Here is a 17,850-nt window from a genome sequence, read left to right on the forward strand (position 1 = left end):
CAAGGACAGAAAGTTGTATAAACTCTCCTCTTCCTATGAAGAGCTTCTATCTTTTCCCAAACCAGATGAACCTGTCAAAATTCTTCACTCGGCAGCGGCTGTGCCAGGCGAGGCGGAGGAAGTCCTCCGTCCAGAGGACAAGCGCATCGAGCAAATGCTCAAAAGAGGTTTCTCCGCTGATTCCTGGGCCATTAAAAGTTCTGCAGCAGCCTCCTTCTTCTCCAGAGCCATGCTGCTGTGGCTTCGCCAACTTCAACAGCACATTCCTCCAGATGACTTGAGAGGTCAACAAGACTTCAACAAGGTCTTTGCAGCTGCCCAGTATGTGGCTGATGCCACCTTACAATCTACTAGATTTTCTGCTAAGTCTATTGCAGCCTCTACAACGGCAAGAAGACTCCTATGGATTCGCCCTTGGCAAGCGGGAGTTCGCCAAAAGTGGCAGTTATCCCAGGGCCCCTTAAAGCGCAACCTTCTCTTCGGTGATCTTCTGGATCCTCTCCTCACGGAGACCACAGACAAGAAGAAGGTTTTGGGCCCAACCACAAAAAAGGTTACTAAAACGCAGTCCTTTCGTCGCCCAGGGCGCCAGCAAGATCAAGCGGCTTCCTATCAGAGATCTCCAGGTCAGTATTCCCCCCGCTTTCGTTCCCAAGGTAGGAACTCCAGGGGTAGGGGTTTTCGTTTCCAAAGGGGAGCTGCCTCTAACAGGGCTTCAAAAAAACCTAGATGGTAACCTTTCCTCCATTCCCATAGGGGGTCGCCTAGCTCATTTCGCTGCAAATTGGCGTCTCACCTCCAAGGACCCTTGGGTCATTGACACTGTTCAATCAGGCCTTCTTTTAGAATTTATTTCTCCTCCCCCTAAACGTTTTATTTCCTGCCCTTCGCCCAGGTCATCCTCAGATTGTAACCGTATGGAGGAGGCCATTTCTCATCTATTGTCCATTAGAGCCATTCAGCCGGTCCCTTCCGGTCAGAAGGGCCTAGGTTTTTACTCCATCCTTTTTATGGTTCCAAAGTCCTCCGGAGGTTGGAGAGCCATTTTGGATTTAAAGAAACTAAACCTATTCATCAAATATAGGAAGTTTAAAATGCACTCCTTGTCTTCTATTTTGGCCGCCATTCACTCGGGAGATTTCATGGTCTCCTTAGACCTCACTGAGGCCTACCTTCACATTCCTATAGCCAAATGCCACAGAAAATTTTTACGTTTTTCCTTTCAAGGCAGGCATTTCCAGTATAGGGCGATGCCATTTGGCCTTTCCTCGGCCCCTCGGGTCTTCACAAAGCTCTTGGGGTCCCTGGCGGCCTATATCCGGGCGTCTCCCATCCACATTTTATGTTATCTTGATGATATTTTAATTCATGGGAACTCCCTAGAGAGAGTGAAATCAGACCTTTCTGTCACCATGTCAGTCCTTCAGGACCATGGGTTTTCCATCAACTTTGAAAAAAGTCACCTCCAACCTTCCACTTCCATTCCTCACCTGGGAGCCATTATTGATTCAAAATCTTCCCAGGTTTTTCTCTCTCCCGAGAGGAAACTCAGTATAGTGGAGTTAATTTCTAACATTTTATCTAATCCTTCAGTATCCATAGTTACTCTATCTTCTCTTTTGGGGAAGATGGTGTCATGCATAGGCATCATTCCCTGGGCTCGCCTTCATGCTAGGGAACTCCAGTGGCTTCTGTTGCCTTTTCAGAGATCGGGGCACAGCAACTCAAATCGACGCATTGTCATCCCACTGAGTGTTCGCAGATCCTTCAAGTGGTGGAAGTCTCCGGCCATGGACAGAGGATCCCCGTTCAGGTGCCCGGATCAATTTGTCATCACCACAGATGCCAGTCTATCGGGATGGGGCGCCCACGCCCAGGGGATGATAGCCCAGGGCACGTGGTCCCCGGAGGAAGCTTCCAGGCCAATAAATTGGCTAGAGTTAAGAGCCGTCTCCCTGGCTCTGAAGCATTTCTCTCCTCGCATCCCCAACCGGCACGTTCTCATTCTCACCGACAACATTGCCACAAAAAGCCATATCTGCAGGCAAGGGGGCACGAGATCCAAGGCTCTCATGAGGGAGGCCCTCAAGCTGGGCCTTTGGGCGGAAAAACATCTCCAGTCGCTCCTAGCCGATCACATCTCGGGGAGTCTCAACATCCAGGCGGATTGGCTATCCCGAGCAACGATAGACCCAGGAGAGTGGAACCTCCATCAAGACCTGTTCCATCAAATCACCCTCAGATTCGGCCTACCAGTCCTGGATCTCTTCGCGACCAATGCGAACGCCCAACTCCCTCGCTTCTATTCCAGATTTCCATCCCCGGGAGCGGAAGCGATCAATGCCCTCCGGAGTCCATGGCCTCCAGGCCTACTCTATGCATTTCCTCCGATTCCAATCCTCCCGGACGTGATTCACAAGGTCCTCACCGAGAGGGCCCGAGTAATCTTAATCGCCCCTCATTGGCCCCGCCGGCCCTGGTTCGCAGATCTCCAACAGCTGTCCGTCCAGGACCCTTGGCGACTCCCCGTTTCGGGGGATATGCTGCGGCAGGGGGCCTCTTTCCATCCAGACCCGGAGTGGTTCCACCTCACCGCCTGGCTGTTATCAGGAGAGATTTAGAGCTGCGTGGGCATGACCCTGATTCAGTGGAGGTCATTCTAAAGGCCAGAAGGGGCTCGACCAACCGAATCTACGACCACACGTGGTCCAAGTTTCACCAGTGGTGTCTTCAGGAAGGTCTCTCCCCTCTGTGCATCCCCATACACAGAATTATTTCCTTCCTTATGCAAGGTTTCCATAAAGGACTCTCCACCAGCACCCTCCGGCGTCATCTGGCAGCCATTTCATCTGTCCTAGGGGGCCCCCGCAGACAGCCTCTCCGATCCTTCCCTGAAGTTCAGGAATTCCTCAAGGGCATAGCCAACCTCAGACCTTCCAAGGTCCACAGGTATCCATCCTGGGATTTGCCACGGGTTCTCCACTCCCTCACGCAGGCACCATACGAACCCCTAAAATCGGCGTCCCTCAGGTACCTATCCTTTAAGGTAGCTTTTCTGGTGGCTATTACCTCTGCCCGACGCATTTCGGAGCTGGCTGCCCTCTCAATCAGGCAGGACCTTTGCCAATTCCATCAGGACAAGGTAGTCTTGCGACTGGACCCCACCTTCTTACCCAAGGTCAGTTCCATGTTCCACAGATCTCAGGATATTGTCCTACCTTCCTTCTGCCTCCAACGAGACCATCCCTTGGCAATTAGATGGCACACCCTGGATCTCACCAGAGCGCTGAGAATATATATCCAACGCACAGGACCCTTTCGGAGGTCAGAAGCACTTTTTGTAGCCTATCATCCCAGAGTCATGGGGGCCAAAGTGTCTTCTACAGTAATAGGCCGTTGGATCAGAGGGACTATATCTAAGGCCTATGAGTCGGCCTCCCTCTCAGTTCCAAGGAACATCACTGCGCATTCCACCAGGAGCGCAGCCACCTCGGCCGCTTGGGCGACTCAAGCCCCGTTGGAGGAGGTCTGCAAAGCAGCCACTTGGGCCTCGCCAAATTCCTTCATCAGGCACTACAAAATTGATTCTTACGCTTCAGCGGACGCTGCCTTCGGCAGAAGGGTACTCCAATCCGTTATCTCACACGATAGCAAGCTAATCCCACCCTAGGGACCATCTATTGGGTATGTCCCATGTGACTGCTGGACCCGCTCCTTCAGTACGGAGAATAGGCGTTGATTGCTTACCTGAACGCCTCTTCTCGTACGGTGAGCGGGTACAGCAGTCACTTCCCGCCCTTGTATGTGTCTTCTTTACCTTTCTATCTCTTTCTTCCTCTAACAATGAGAGTTGAACACTACAGAGCTTCACAACTGAGCCTAGTCTATGGATTCGCGAATTCTGGGGAAGGGGCGGATCCGGCAAGCTTTTTTAATACTAGGCTCAGTTCCACCGGATTGGACATGAGCAACCCATGTGACTGCTGTACCCGCTCACCGTACGAGAAGAGGCGTTCAGGTAAGCAATCAACGCCTATTCTACTTTATTTGAAGATGTGTACATCAGATTAAGAAACCCCTCTTTAGCCATTTCCACAAAATACTCTTATTTGTCAACAGCAGAAAATACTCACAAGGGAATGAAAATCAGCAATGAAACTGATATTGACTAATAATTGGACAGAAGGAAGACTCTTTAACTGATCACAAGTACCAAATCTCTGATTTTATTTCATTGATGGCTGCTCAATGATTTCTGTAATTTTCTAAACTTACAGCAGTGCACATAAATTTAATTAAAATCAAAAGCAATTTCTTTATTTTGGGGGCCTTAACTTTTAAGGTTGCCACTGATACATAAAATATAGACATCAAAACATTGAGAGCAGACAGTTATCAGAAATAAGAAATAAAGGACTAAAACAAAGGTTAGAACTAATGCTTCCTCTTTATCAGAAATGAGATACTTATTTTAAGTGGCACTATCAGTCTTAAAACCATACAATTTAAGAATATATTTATTTATATGTGCAGATCATGCTAGCCCTCAAAAGATTAGAGTGGCTAACAGTGATAATATTTTAATCTGTTATTTGATGATAACAGAGGTTCCAACTGGATTGGCAATCAAAAGTTGCAGGAGTAGTCATGTGTTATGTTCTGGTTAGCCACTCTAGTTTTCTTAAGGATCTACTTTCCATTCTCCTCTTCATTAGTTGTTTACTTACTATTTTCTACATCAGTGATGGCAAACCTTTTTTTCCTTGGGTACCAAAAGAGCGTGCGTGCATGCTATCACGCATGCACAGGTGCCCACACCCGTAATTCAATGTCTGGGGAGGGTGAAAACAGCTTCCCTCCACCCCCACCCCGAAGGCCCTCTGGAGGCTGGAAATGGCTTGTTGCCCAATTTCTGGTGGACCTAGCAGTCTCATGTTTTGCTCTTCCGAGGCTCCAAAGGCTTTCCTGGAGCTGAGGGAGGGTAAAAGTGCCCTCCCTATCCCCCCCGGAGGCTCCCTGGAAGCCAGAAACTCCCTCCCAGAGCCTATGTGTGAGCCAAAACTCAGCTTGCTGGCACACATATGCACGTTGGAGTGAGCTAGGGCAATGGCTTGCGTGCCAGCAGATATGGCTCTACGTGCCAACTATGGCACCTGTGCCATAGGTTCGCCATCACTGTTCTATAGAATTAAGTATCATTACGTTCTGCTTAAGTGCTACTAGTAATATACAATGTTCCCTTGACTTTTGCGGGTCCGACATTGGTGAAAAGTCTATACCACAGTTTTTCAAAAAATATTATTAAAAAAATAGTCTGTGGGTTTTTTTGGATACCAAGGGTTTTCCGGGGTCGCATGATGTACAATACTGTGTGTTTTAACTCTCCTCCTCCCCCCCCACCACCCCAGCCATCCTACTTTTTAAATAAAAGCTCAGCTTCGCCCCAACTTCCCGATCCCTTTAATTCTCAGAGCGTTGGTACGCTCCACTTGAATCCGAGCCTTACTGCCACTGCCGCCGCCACTGCAACGAGCACAGCAAAGCCCCCAGCTTGCCGCCCCGTTGTCCCTGCGGGTTTTGGGGATAAGTAAAACCAGGAATGGAGGGGGGGAAGGAAGGGAGGCAGGGAGCATCTCTACTTTGCGGAAATTTGACTTTCACGGGCGGTCTTGGAACGTATCCCCCGCGAAAGTCAAGGGAACACTGTATTACTATTGATCAAGCCTTGCAAAATCAGCAAATCATTCTGTGAGCTGTCTTGAAGGATGTGACTGAAAAAAATGTCTGGCAGATATTATCGAAACACAGATCAAACAGTTATTAAATGTAATTTTTCCTCTCTTATCCGTTTCTGGCAGTAGTACGCAGAAATCAAGTGTTGGGCTTTGAAATGATTAAAAGAACTGTTACAGGAAGTATGGGAGACATAGATCTTCGACATCTTTACCATCTATGCCCTACTATATATATTTATTCAAGCACCTGAACATATTGACATGCTTTTGCACTATTGGTTTAGTTCATTGCATAGCCATTTGCATTATTGTTGGGCAGATTGACATGTCCATTGGGAAAAAAAATCCTTTGCCATTGTGAATTAAGAAACAGTTACACATGGTTCTCTTTTGAACTTTTTATAAAAATAGTTATGCAATATTGACTATGCTTATTTTAAGAAGTTACCCGAGCAGATGTTTTCATTTGAATCTCGTTGCTTGCAAGAACTAAAACATTTCTTGCAATGTACTTAATGTTTATTCTACCATCTATTTATTTATTCGTTTATTTATTTGATTTTAATTCTATGTGGCCCAATTCCAATGGGACTAAGGGGGGCTAATTTAACAACTAGCATGATCAAAGATGAGTTAATGCTCAAGCAAAGGTGATGTAGAATCAAGTTTTTAAAGTAAAGTATTACAGTGTTCCCTCGATTTTCGCGGGGGATGCGTTCCGAGACGGCCCGCGAAAGTCGAATTTCCGCGAAGTAGAGATGCGGAAGTAAATACACTATTTTTGGCTATGAACAGTATCACAAGCCATCCCTTAACACTTTAAACCCCTAAACTGCAATTTCTCATTCCCTTAGCAACCATTTAGATGATTACTCACCATGTTTATTTATTAAAGTTTATTTTAAAAAATATTTACTAAAGGCGGACAAAAGTTTGGCAATGACGTATGACGTCATCGGGCAGGAATAACCGTGGTATAGGGAAAAAAACAGCAAAGTATTTTTAATTAATATGGTATAGCCATTTCACGAAGTTCGAACCCGCAAAAATCGAGGGACCACTGTACTTTCTGCTGCACCTATGCAGCTGGGAGGCTTCATGAATACTTACTAATCCTTGTTGCTAGTCTTTTTGACCTAATATAATTGTTTGCCCATTTAGTAGAGACTTAAGTAAAGGTGGCGAAAAGTCAGGGGGGCACCACTAATCTTTCTCTACTGAACCTATCCCTGGGTTACTTGTTTTGCTAATATCCATGTTATAGTTTTAATAATACTAATTACAGAAAAACACAGTAGAGAGATTGAAGGAAGAATGAGAAAGAATCAGAATTAGAAGGAAATATAAAGGAAATGGAGAATTTGAATTATCATATGGTTCAATGAAAGCTGGTTGTCAAACAATGCCATTTCCTTGGAAAAATAAAGTGTTTGTATTACAAGATCACAAAAACAGGAATCAATATGTGTCTTTTTTATTGTAAAGGTTCTTGCTTATACAGAAGGCCTCCATGGAAAATGGATGTTCAGTGAAATTCGAGCGGTTTTCTCAAGACGTTACCTTCTTCAGAATACGGCCTTGGAAGTATTCATGGCAAACAGAAGTATGTTTATTATATCTTTAACATAATGCAAGATTTTTTAAAAAAATATTTAAATATAGTAACTACTGAAATTGAAAATGTGCTTCTAGTTTAGATATTACTACACTGCTCAAAACAATAAAAGGAACCCTTGAACAACACAATATAACTCAAAGTAAATCAAACTTCTGTGAAATAAAACTGTACACTTGGGAAGCAACACTGATTGGCAATCAAATTCACCTGCTGTTGTGCACATTCAACTTTGTACAGAACAAAGTATGCAATGAGAATGTTTCATTCATTCAGATCTAGGATGTGTTATTTGAGTGTTCCTTTTATTTTTTTTGAGCAGTAAATTTTAGGATATTCACATTTCCTACATGGAAGTAATTTGTACTGACTTTTGAATAGGAGTAGAGGCCTAGCAAAGGTGCAATAAAGAGACTATCAAGTGAAATATTGTGGGATGTTTTATATTTCAATTATGCAATGCTATATTGTCCATATAGTATTATAGTAGCTTTATACATAGCTTGAAAATTATATTTATTTATTCAATTTTTATACCGCCCTTCTCCTTAGACTCAGGGCGGCTTACAACATGTTAGCAATACCACTTTTTAACAGAGCCAGCATATTGCCCCCACAATCTGGGTCCTCATTTTACCCACCTCGGAAGGATGGAAGGCTGAGTCAACCTTGAGGCAGTAATGAGATTGTTTTAGGCAAAACCAATAAGAATGAATTGGAGAAAGATCTTATTTTTTCTCTATTTTAAGGAAAGCTTTCTTCAACCTTCCGTGAATTTTCCTTGGGGTTTTTTTCTTCCTCTACAGATAAAGCTTAAATTTTAAGAAAGGAAGGATTATAAATATATTAGCAGAGGTTGAGAGGAATAAACATTTTCCACTCCAAAATTAAATCTTTGGAAAGAAAACCCCAGTCTTCAAACATGATTGAAATCAATGGCATTGCTATTATATGCAGCAAATTCATTTAGCTTGCACTACTTTGACTCTAAAACAGTTATTCTATATCAGAAGAATTTGGGATATTTTTTTTAATTGAATAGTTCCATTGTAAATAGGTAACATATATAGTGTGAGTTTTGTTTGCATCAGATGCCTAGATAATCTTTAAGATAACTATATATGTCTCTGTGCACAAAGATATTAATAATGTATTCTTTTTCTGTATCGCAATTTGACCTCTAGAATAAGAGGGGTATTTGCAACCCCAATTTTATGTTAAGTGTGTGTTTGTATGTATGTCAATTTTAAGAAAATCAATAAAGTTTATTTTAAAAAAATGAAAATCCCTTAATTAGAATAAAAAAAGTAATTGGGTTACATCTCAGATTATATTCTCAGTTCTTTTGTTTGCTTTTGATAACATATTTTGACTACATATAAAACCTTTTTGTATATCAGCAATTCTTTAACCCTTCAATGCTCTTTGTCCTGCAGCTTCTGTAATGTTTAATTTTCCTGATCAAGCAACAGTGAAAAAAGTTGTATACAGCTTACCTCGTGTTGGAGTGGGAACCAGCTATGGCTTGCCACAAGCAAGGTACTGAGTATTTGATTTTCTGTTTGGAAATATATGAGCAGGGCAATGCGATAGCAATATATAAAAGTGCAATTAAATCTGTTATGTGAATTATCTTTAGATTTGTTTAAACTGGATTTGATTTCACCCTCAAATAGCTTCCTTTTCACAACTTTTTCACCTTGATTGTTAAATACAAGTGATTTGGATTCTATTGATTGCTTGGTGTAAAAAAAGTTGATAAAGTTTTTTTAAAAACATTCTAATAGTTTATACAAAAAGGGGGAAGCCAAACAAGCAGTTACAAATCCTGGACACATCAAAAGAGTAGGGAGTTTTATTTATTTATTTATTCAATGTAGTCATACTTGCCTCTTTAAGCTCTCAGAGACAGGGTAACACAAAACAAATGCAATCTCTTCTGAAGCTTCAGTCTGTCAAATTATTAAATTAAAACAAAACGTCCAATTGAAAAGATAAGTCATCTTAGAGGTAGCAGTTTAAGTCCTTTTCCTTTTTTCCCATCAGAAAGGTAATTCTGGATTACCAGCTTCAGCAGAGGAAGGATAGGCAGCCAGCTCTCTTTTTTTGGACAGCTCCTTTTCTTTCCGTCTGCTTTGATGGAACATCTTAGTTCCCTGCTAGGAAAGTGAGCAATGTCACAACTAGGCCTCTTTGAAGTCCAGCAGCACTTTCTTTTGACATTCAGTTTGCTGTCTCTCTCCTCTTTCCTTTTTCTCCTTCCTTAAAAGCTCTGTTCTCTCACACAACTTTTACATTCTTCAAGCACTGACTCTAAAAATACTCATAACTCTCAAAAAGGCTGGTATTTTCCCATTCAAAGAAAACATTAGCAATTGTTTTCCACTTTCATGAAGTTTGTCAGTGGTTTTTTTATTCCCTATTATTGTTAGCAACCATATGCTAACTGTAGAACTTATTTATTTTATTTTATTTATTTATTTATTTATTTTGCCCAATGTACAACAATACACAATGAATGTTATAGAGGTTATACTCGAGTAAAGTATATTAGAGAAAGAATAGAAGTGAAAATTTAGGAATAGAATGTATCAATTAGAGAATAAAAAGATATTATGAGAGTAGTGTAAGAAGATTAGAATAGAAGAATAGTAGATATGAGATATAGAAGAGACAATAGGACAGGGGACAGGAGGCACGCTAGTGCACTTATGCACGCCCCTTAAGTTCTGAGTCAAGTGAAAGTTTAGGAATAGAATATATCAATTAGAGCAGTGTTTCCCAACCTTGGCAACTTGAAGATATTTGGACTTCAACTCGCAGAATTCCCCAGCCAGCGAACGCTGGCTGGGGAATTCTGGGAGTTGAAGTCCAAATATCTTCAAGTTGCCAAGGTTGGGAAACACTGAATTAGAGAATAGAAGGATATTATGAGAGTAGGATCAGAAGAATAGAATAGAACAATGTTTCCCAACCTTGGCAACTTGAAGATCTCCGGACCTCAACTCCCAGAATTCCCCAGCCAGCATTTCTAGATTTGAGTTGAACTGTCTTCAGGGTTCAGATGACATCTAGCATTATTTTTCATTTTTATCTTAAACTTAATTTAAAGTTTGAGGAGGGTAATAATTTGAATGAGAACAATCAATTGAAGCTCAATCCTAAAAAGAATGAGATTACTGAGTAATTCTTAACCTGTTATTCATTCATTCATTCATTCATTCATTCACTCATTCATTCATTTATTAAATTTTTATGCCACCCTTCTCCTTAGACTCAGGTCAGATTACAACATGTTAGCAATAGCGCCTTTTAACAGAGCCAGTATCTTGCCCCCACAATCTGGGTCCTCATTTTACCCCACCTAGGAAGGATGGAAGGCCAGTGAGCTGGTGATGAGATTTGAACCACTGACCTACAGATCTACAGCCAGATGGCATAGATTTTTGTAGCAGCTTTTAAAGTTAGCAATGTAGCCAGTTTTGTTTTCCAACCAAAGGGATCTTTTTTTAGATTGGTGCTTCCTTATTTTTATGGGTAATTTATTTTTCTTGGTTTTGGTGATAATTAGTGATACATATAATTTAATGACTCTGCATTTCGGGCAAAAAGATATTGTAGTCTTCAGTATCATTACAGTAAGAGAATAATGTTTGCCAATCAAGATATGAGAGGTCACCATCTATGATACCATAGTTGGCTTTTTAAAAATTGTAATTGGTTATACTTTCATTATGATCGTTCTTGTAATGTTGTATATTGATACAAAAGTCAATCATGCTATGGTCACTGCTGGAAAAGGGTTCTATTGTTTGTATTCCATAAATTGAGTATAAATTGTTGCAGAAGATGAGACAATTGATAAGTCTAGTATTGCTTGTTACTAGCTGTTCAAGCCCTAGATTAATAATAGTGTTGTAAAGAGTTGAGCGCATGGGTTAAGGTGAACTTTTTTTTAGGGTTCAGTTAATATGAGGTAGGTTGAGGTCGCCAAGAAAAATTAGAGGGTGTGGGTTGGAGGCTGCCCACGTTAGTAGTGAGATTAGTTCTTCACATGTGTGATGTTGTAACCAGGGGCTCTGTAGCATAGTAGGAAGCGAAGTGTGGTATTTAAAGTTAGTTTGCAGATTATTGTTTCTGGAAGATTGAGTTCATCATTGGCAAAACAACATTGTCATCCTACTCCTGCCTATCCAGTTTCACATCATTTATATGCATAATCATGTACAATATTATTTAATTATACTAATTTTTATTTCTGATTTTCATGATTTATTCTGTCAAAATCATGAAAATCTATATTGTGAAGTGGGTAACGTATTTAAATATTCTGCTTCAGTTAGTGGACTATCTAAACTGATTACTATTCACATAACTAGACCATTTCTGTGAACATTAATATGATAGCCAAAGTCAGGACATTATAGTATCCAACCTCCATATCCTTGGATAACAATGAAGATGACAGGGAAAGATAGGTTAGGCTTATTATCAAATCACTTTTTGCTTTTCTTGATTGCAATCTCAGAACACAATTCTATACAACTCTGTCCAGTTAAACTGTCCATGAATTAAAAGGCTTTAAATGTATTACTCTGTATTGGATAGATAAATGTGATTTTTTAAAATTTAGAACTACGTTCTTAATATTGCATAACTATGTTCTTAATATTAATTGACTTCGATCATTTGTCCGTAAGGTTTTTTTCTTTCAATAAAAATGTTACTTTTCAACAAAGCATAGATTATTTCGAGATTGAAAACACAAATAATTGTCAGTAGAGAAACAAATGTACCACTTTTAATTATAATTTCTAGACGGATTTCGCTGGCTACTCCTCGTCAACTTTATAAATCTTCCAATATGACTCAGCGGTGGCAGAGAAGGGAGATTTCCAATTTTGAATACCTGATGTTTCTCAATACTATAGCTGGTGAGTCTTCTGTTTCTTTATTCTTTATAATATTATTCAATTTATCAAAGTTTTTAGTACTATTATATCTGTGATGTAAATGCAACTTTATGATTAGTTCTGAAAAAATATATAATATTTTATATTGGGGGGGAAAATAATTTGTCACTCTTCATATTTGGTTTTTGTGCTGGTATTTTTTTTCCTTCTTTATACTATTTGCTATACTGACAGCAAGGTCTGAAGCTTTGTTAGAGAGTCAGCAAACCATTGTTAATGTAAGACTTAAAGTAATTATGGAAAAACATACGGTATATTGCTGCATTGCAATTCTTAGCAGTAATTGTTGTGAGCCGCTCCAAGTCTGCGGATGGGGCGGCATACAAATCTAATAAATAAACGGCAAGATAGTAAAATAGTTCAGATGGTACTTCAATGAAGTTATCATTAAATTACAGCATATCTTAAGTACTATGGACTGTGTGTGTTCAGAATTATAGCGTAAATTAAAAACCATAAATCAGTAATGATAAGAAGGCAATGGAAAAGAAAGGGAGAGAGAAAGGAACCCCTCCTCATTCTTCCCAATTCATACCACCTCCAAAGTGCCGCCCCTGATCTGCATGGCACCCAGACACCTTTCCCAACCAATAGTGATGGGCGAACCCAACAGTGTTTGGGTTCGGCAAGTTCAGACAAACTTTACGCAAAATTCGGCTGAACACGAACGGGGAATCCCACCAAGAGATTCCAGGGACAGAGCTTTGACGTCACGTATACCGGCAGGTTGCTAAGGACGCCAAGGTGATCACTTCCTGGATTCCATGGAATCCAGGAAGTGATCACCTTGGTGTCCTTAGCAACCTGCCGGTGACGTCAAAGCTCCGAACGCTGAACGCGACCCCAAACTTTGCCCGAAGTTTCAAAAAATTTCGGGTTCATGTTCGGCATACTGAACACCGCAAAATTCAGTATGGACCCGAATTGTGCAGGTTCGGTTCGCCCATCACTACCAACCAATGCTACGCCTCTAACCTAAAGGGTACTTCTCGCATATCCCTGTGATCCCAGACTTCTTGACTTGTTTCCCCCCATGGTCTCTACCCTGAGTCACACACCCATGCAACAAAACAATAGGACTTCCAAAACAACCACGTTCATAAAACTTTATATCGCAAAATAATAAGTTAGGGAAAATCTACTTTTAAGTTTGCTCAATAGAAATTATTGATGAATAATTTTTCATTGCAAAATAATTTCCAATAGATGGAGAATATAGAGTAGAAATAATAATGTATAAATTGTATAAAATATTAATAAGGAAACTTTTTTATATATTTTTGTCTTGTTTAATGATGTTATGATTGTGGTCCTGTTTCTAATATCACTTTTTTCATTTTTGGAATAAATAGAATTCTTGCTGAAATGGCCTATACAAAATATCTGAAACTATTTTAAAATATTTCTTAATGCCCTGCTTTTGTAAATATTCCTCATATGTTATTTTATCTGTGCTTTTTAATAAGGCACAAATCAAAAAGTTTCAATGTTCCATCAAATAAAAAAATTGTAATTATTAATCTAAGATGTTTTGCTAATGTGAAATTATCTTCATTTGCATAACTAGATCTGAAACTCAGAGTCCTTTTACACTGCTGAATCTTATTTTGACAAACAATTGCATTTTCATTTCATTCTGTTTCTAAGGGTTTTGCTTCTTTCCTATCCCTCTTGTCACTGAACATATTTCATCATGTTTACAACTCTGTGTGTTTTTTCCAAAGGTAAACATAGCACTCTGTTACTTATCAATCATGCTAAGTTTTATGCTCTCTCTGCCTGGTTTTTGTCTTTGTTTTGTAGACTTAAGACTTCCTGACTGGATTATATTATACTACGTTTAGTTCCCAGAGATGCTTTGATTTATGTAGTGCAGAAGTAAAGATTACTATTTTATTTTTCTCACTAATAGTAAAATATGTAGCACAGAAACTCTGCTTTACAAACACTGCTTTACAAACAATAAGCAATAATTATTTTTTTTGAACTTTGAAACAAAATAGAAGAGTATAATATTTGAAATAAATTGTCTATTACCGTACTGGTCACTGGAATATTTGAATCTATTTGTAATAAGCAGACTTATTGCATTACATACCAAAATGCATTTAATGTTAATTTTAAAATTAATATACCTAGTATATTATAAATGTAAATATTGAAGACAGAAAAGCAATCTAAACACTATTTTTTCGAAAAGATGAACATTATTGTTTAGGTAGAGCATATAAGATGAGAAAGCTTTAATAAATGAAAGAGACATATTGTATAAAAAGGATGAGGAATATTCCTCCCTTATTTAGTATGGAAAGTATCTTTACATTTTAGTCTAAAACTGACATCTTCAGGTAATGAATTCAGACTCATTTCTCCCCCTTGTTTCTGCCTCCCTTCCTTTTTAGCATTTTCCACATTTTTACTCTGTAATGTACAAGCCCTCACTGGTTAATTATGTATATATTTAGGTACTGCATGTGTTGGGCTTATTATTGTCATCTAATTAGATGTAACTTGAACTGCTTGCTTCTAGAAAAACCATTAAAAATTCTTTTCTAATGACCTAGAGATGACAAAATGTCTGTAAAGTGTGAAGAAGCAGACAAGCACAGGAACATCGCTTTTAAAGAGTGTTAATCCAGATGCTGCAATCATCTAATTAAACAATATTTTGCTGTCATTAACATTTTCACCAAGGAATTGCAGTTATAATTTCTTTGTCAGCTGTCTCTATATCACCTTCCTTCAAAACTAAAGTGCTATATAAAAACATTAAATTGGATGGTTTAATTAAAGTTACTTCAACGAAGAAAGATTTCTGAAATTTCATTTTTCCCTGTGTCTTAGGTTTTATTTGTTCAAGTCATTTAGCGTCATAGGCTTGCACTATTTAATATTCAGGCTTTAATCTTAATCTTTCTAAATGTAACTGATTTATTTTTTTTTTGCTTCTTCAGTATAAGTAAATTATATATGTCAATATTGTAAAATGTGTGTATTTCTGTAGTTCATTATGTAGCTGAGAAAGTAGCAGAAATTTGTTCTTAAGTTACCAGGGATAATGTAACAAAGATCAGCCTTTTTGGCCTCCTAACTATCATTGTGCTGCTAACTATAAGTGGAAATGTAAGATTTCTCTTGGGGATTAATAGGTCCCTTTTATACACAGAGGTATAAATATTCAAGCAGGTGCACAGAGGAATGTGAGACATAACCTCTGCGGATCACGCTGTTCCTTCCAGTGGCATTCACCAGTGGAAGTTAAATCAGCATGCATGGGGTCAATCCTTCTAAAATAGCCACATAATCATTTGCTTTGAACATTGATTAAATTACGAAAAGATTGTGAATAGAGATGTCTTTTTAACAAACTGGACACTTCATAAGTAAAAGGTATGATCTGTCTGTTTTGGAAAAAACAGTACAATCCACTTATCAAAGGATACGAAAATATATGCTACTATGGCAGAGATTTTGTGATGTTTTACAATAATATTTTATACTGATTTTATTTATAAATCTATTTATGTGTACTTATTAAGTGAATATTATACTATATAAGATAGATTTTTGCTTGTCTTAGTTTGTCTTAGTTTGTATTTTTTAATTTATGGGGTTGTATTTTCTCCAATCTTTTTAAAGTTCTTTTTAAAATGTAAATACTGTTTTGTTAATTGGGTAGGTATATCATTTTGTAAATAACTTTTTTTTTTAAATTAGGCACCATATATTGAAGCGTAGAAAGTATAAGTGGGTAAAGTACAGTTAATGAACCTGTCATGATAGAATTAATTCATCCTGAGTAAAGGTACATGCCTAGAATTCACATTTCAGGGTTTTGTGTATGATCCAGTATAATATGTTTGATGCATATTAAATGAAAATTGAATCATAGGTAGATGCCACCATGATTCATATGCTTATTCTGCACATAGGTTATGCACATACACACTTTTTTATTATTAGTTAAGCTTCTATACCTGTCTAATTCCAATATACCATTTGTTTAGGCTTTTTATTATTATTATATGTTATTGGTAGCTTACTTGAACTTATAGTTTCATATGCTGTAGTTATTTAGTTCCATCAGATGAAATATAATATGTTTCATAATGACGTAAGGACAATTGTTTTGATAATGTTGTTAGTTTAAACAAACATCCATATTTTTATATTATTTTATCAGGACGTACCTATAATGATCTCAACCAGTATCCTGTATTTCCATGGGTATTAACAAATTATGAATCTGAGGAGTTAGATCTAACCTTGCCAGGAAACTTCAGAGATCTTTCAAAGGTATGTTTCAGTTGTGTGCTTATTGAAATAATGAAGCTTATTTCTATTCTGTGAAAGAAAACATGCATCCTACCTTTGGGGAAAACAATTTAAATTATCACAGATAATCTGTGATCCATTGAATCATTGTTTCAGAGATATGTGCTAACCTACAAAGAGAAACAGAATGACCAAAGGCAAATAAAGTGAGCAAGAGCAACTTGAAACTTCTTGCCAGCTTAACCAGCTTATATTGGGATTGGACTATCCAATTGGAGTCCTACCCTGTTTTCCCCAAAATAAGACATCCCCTGATAATAAGCCTAATCGGGATTTTGAGGGCATGACAATAAGGCCAAGCATCTATTTCAGAGTTCAAAAAAATATAAGACACGTCTTATTTTTGGTGAAACACGATAGATGTGACTGGTCTATCTGATTTCCAGCAAATTTCCAGATTTCCCAAATTTCACTCCCACTACAGTGGTGTGCTCTGGATTTGGGATGTATTCTATAAATCAGCAGTCCCTAGCCTTTGTGGCTTGATGGCCCAGCAGGAGAGAAAGGGGAACTGGGCAGCGCGAGCTGCAGGATACCGCGCATGCGCAGCTCAACTTGCACAAGTGGGGGGCAGCATGTGCACATGGCACACCACTTGATTTGTGCAAGTCGAGCTGTGTGTGCATCTACACACGTGCTGGCCCACCGCTTTCACAAGTTGAGCTGCACACATGTACTTTTGTGCCAGCCTGCTACTCACATGGCCTGGTTGCAAATAAACCATGGCCTGGCAGTGGATCGTGGTGTGGGGATCGAGGACCCCTGTTATAAGTTATTCCATTTGAGGTACTTTGGTTCAAAAAATGTTGCTCTGTGACACACTGTTTTGTCCAATTAAAGACATTTAGCAATGTACAGATAGCATAAGACAGGATCTTTATTATGCTACCTATGCTCAATATAAAAAGAGATTTTCTTACCACTTTATATTGAATAGTTTAAATTTAGTTCTATTTATTTTATACAGGAAAAGGAAATCAGATGTTATGCTGTTCTTGTTATTATTGTAATTATTATTATTATGTGCCACCAACACTATTCTAGTTCAATGAGACTTATGACATTACATGACAACATAACACATTGCAATACAATAAAAAATACTTCTAAGGTACAACATTCATGATATATCAAAATAGTCAAGTTATTCTCCAAGGCACCGGAGGGTAGAACAAGAAGTAAAGGGTGGAAA

General features: G+C 38.8%; 1 protein-coding gene across 6 annotated transcripts in view; it reads left to right on the forward strand.

The window, feature by feature from the left end:
- Window positions 1-17,850, forward strand: part of NBEA (neurobeachin) — a 428,967-nt gene that overhangs the window by 313,909 nt on the left and 97,208 nt on the right. For all 6 annotated transcript variants that reach the window (XM_070749903.1, XM_070749906.1, XM_070749905.1 and 3 more), the window contains 4 exons: window positions 7,221-7,338; window positions 8,787-8,889; window positions 12,169-12,284; window positions 16,507-16,619. In XM_070749903.1, coding sequence (XP_070606004.1) covers window positions 7,221-7,338; window positions 8,787-8,889; window positions 12,169-12,284; window positions 16,507-16,619 — 450 coding nt within the window. The remainder of the gene's footprint in view (window positions 1-7,220; window positions 7,339-8,786; window positions 8,890-12,168; window positions 12,285-16,506; window positions 16,620-17,850) is intronic.

Source organism: Erythrolamprus reginae, chromosome 4 (assembly GCF_031021105.1).
Source record: "Erythrolamprus reginae isolate rEryReg1 chromosome 4, rEryReg1.hap1, whole genome shotgun sequence".
NCBI classification, from domain to species: domain Eukaryota; kingdom Metazoa; phylum Chordata; class Lepidosauria; order Squamata; family Dipsadidae; genus Erythrolamprus; species Erythrolamprus reginae.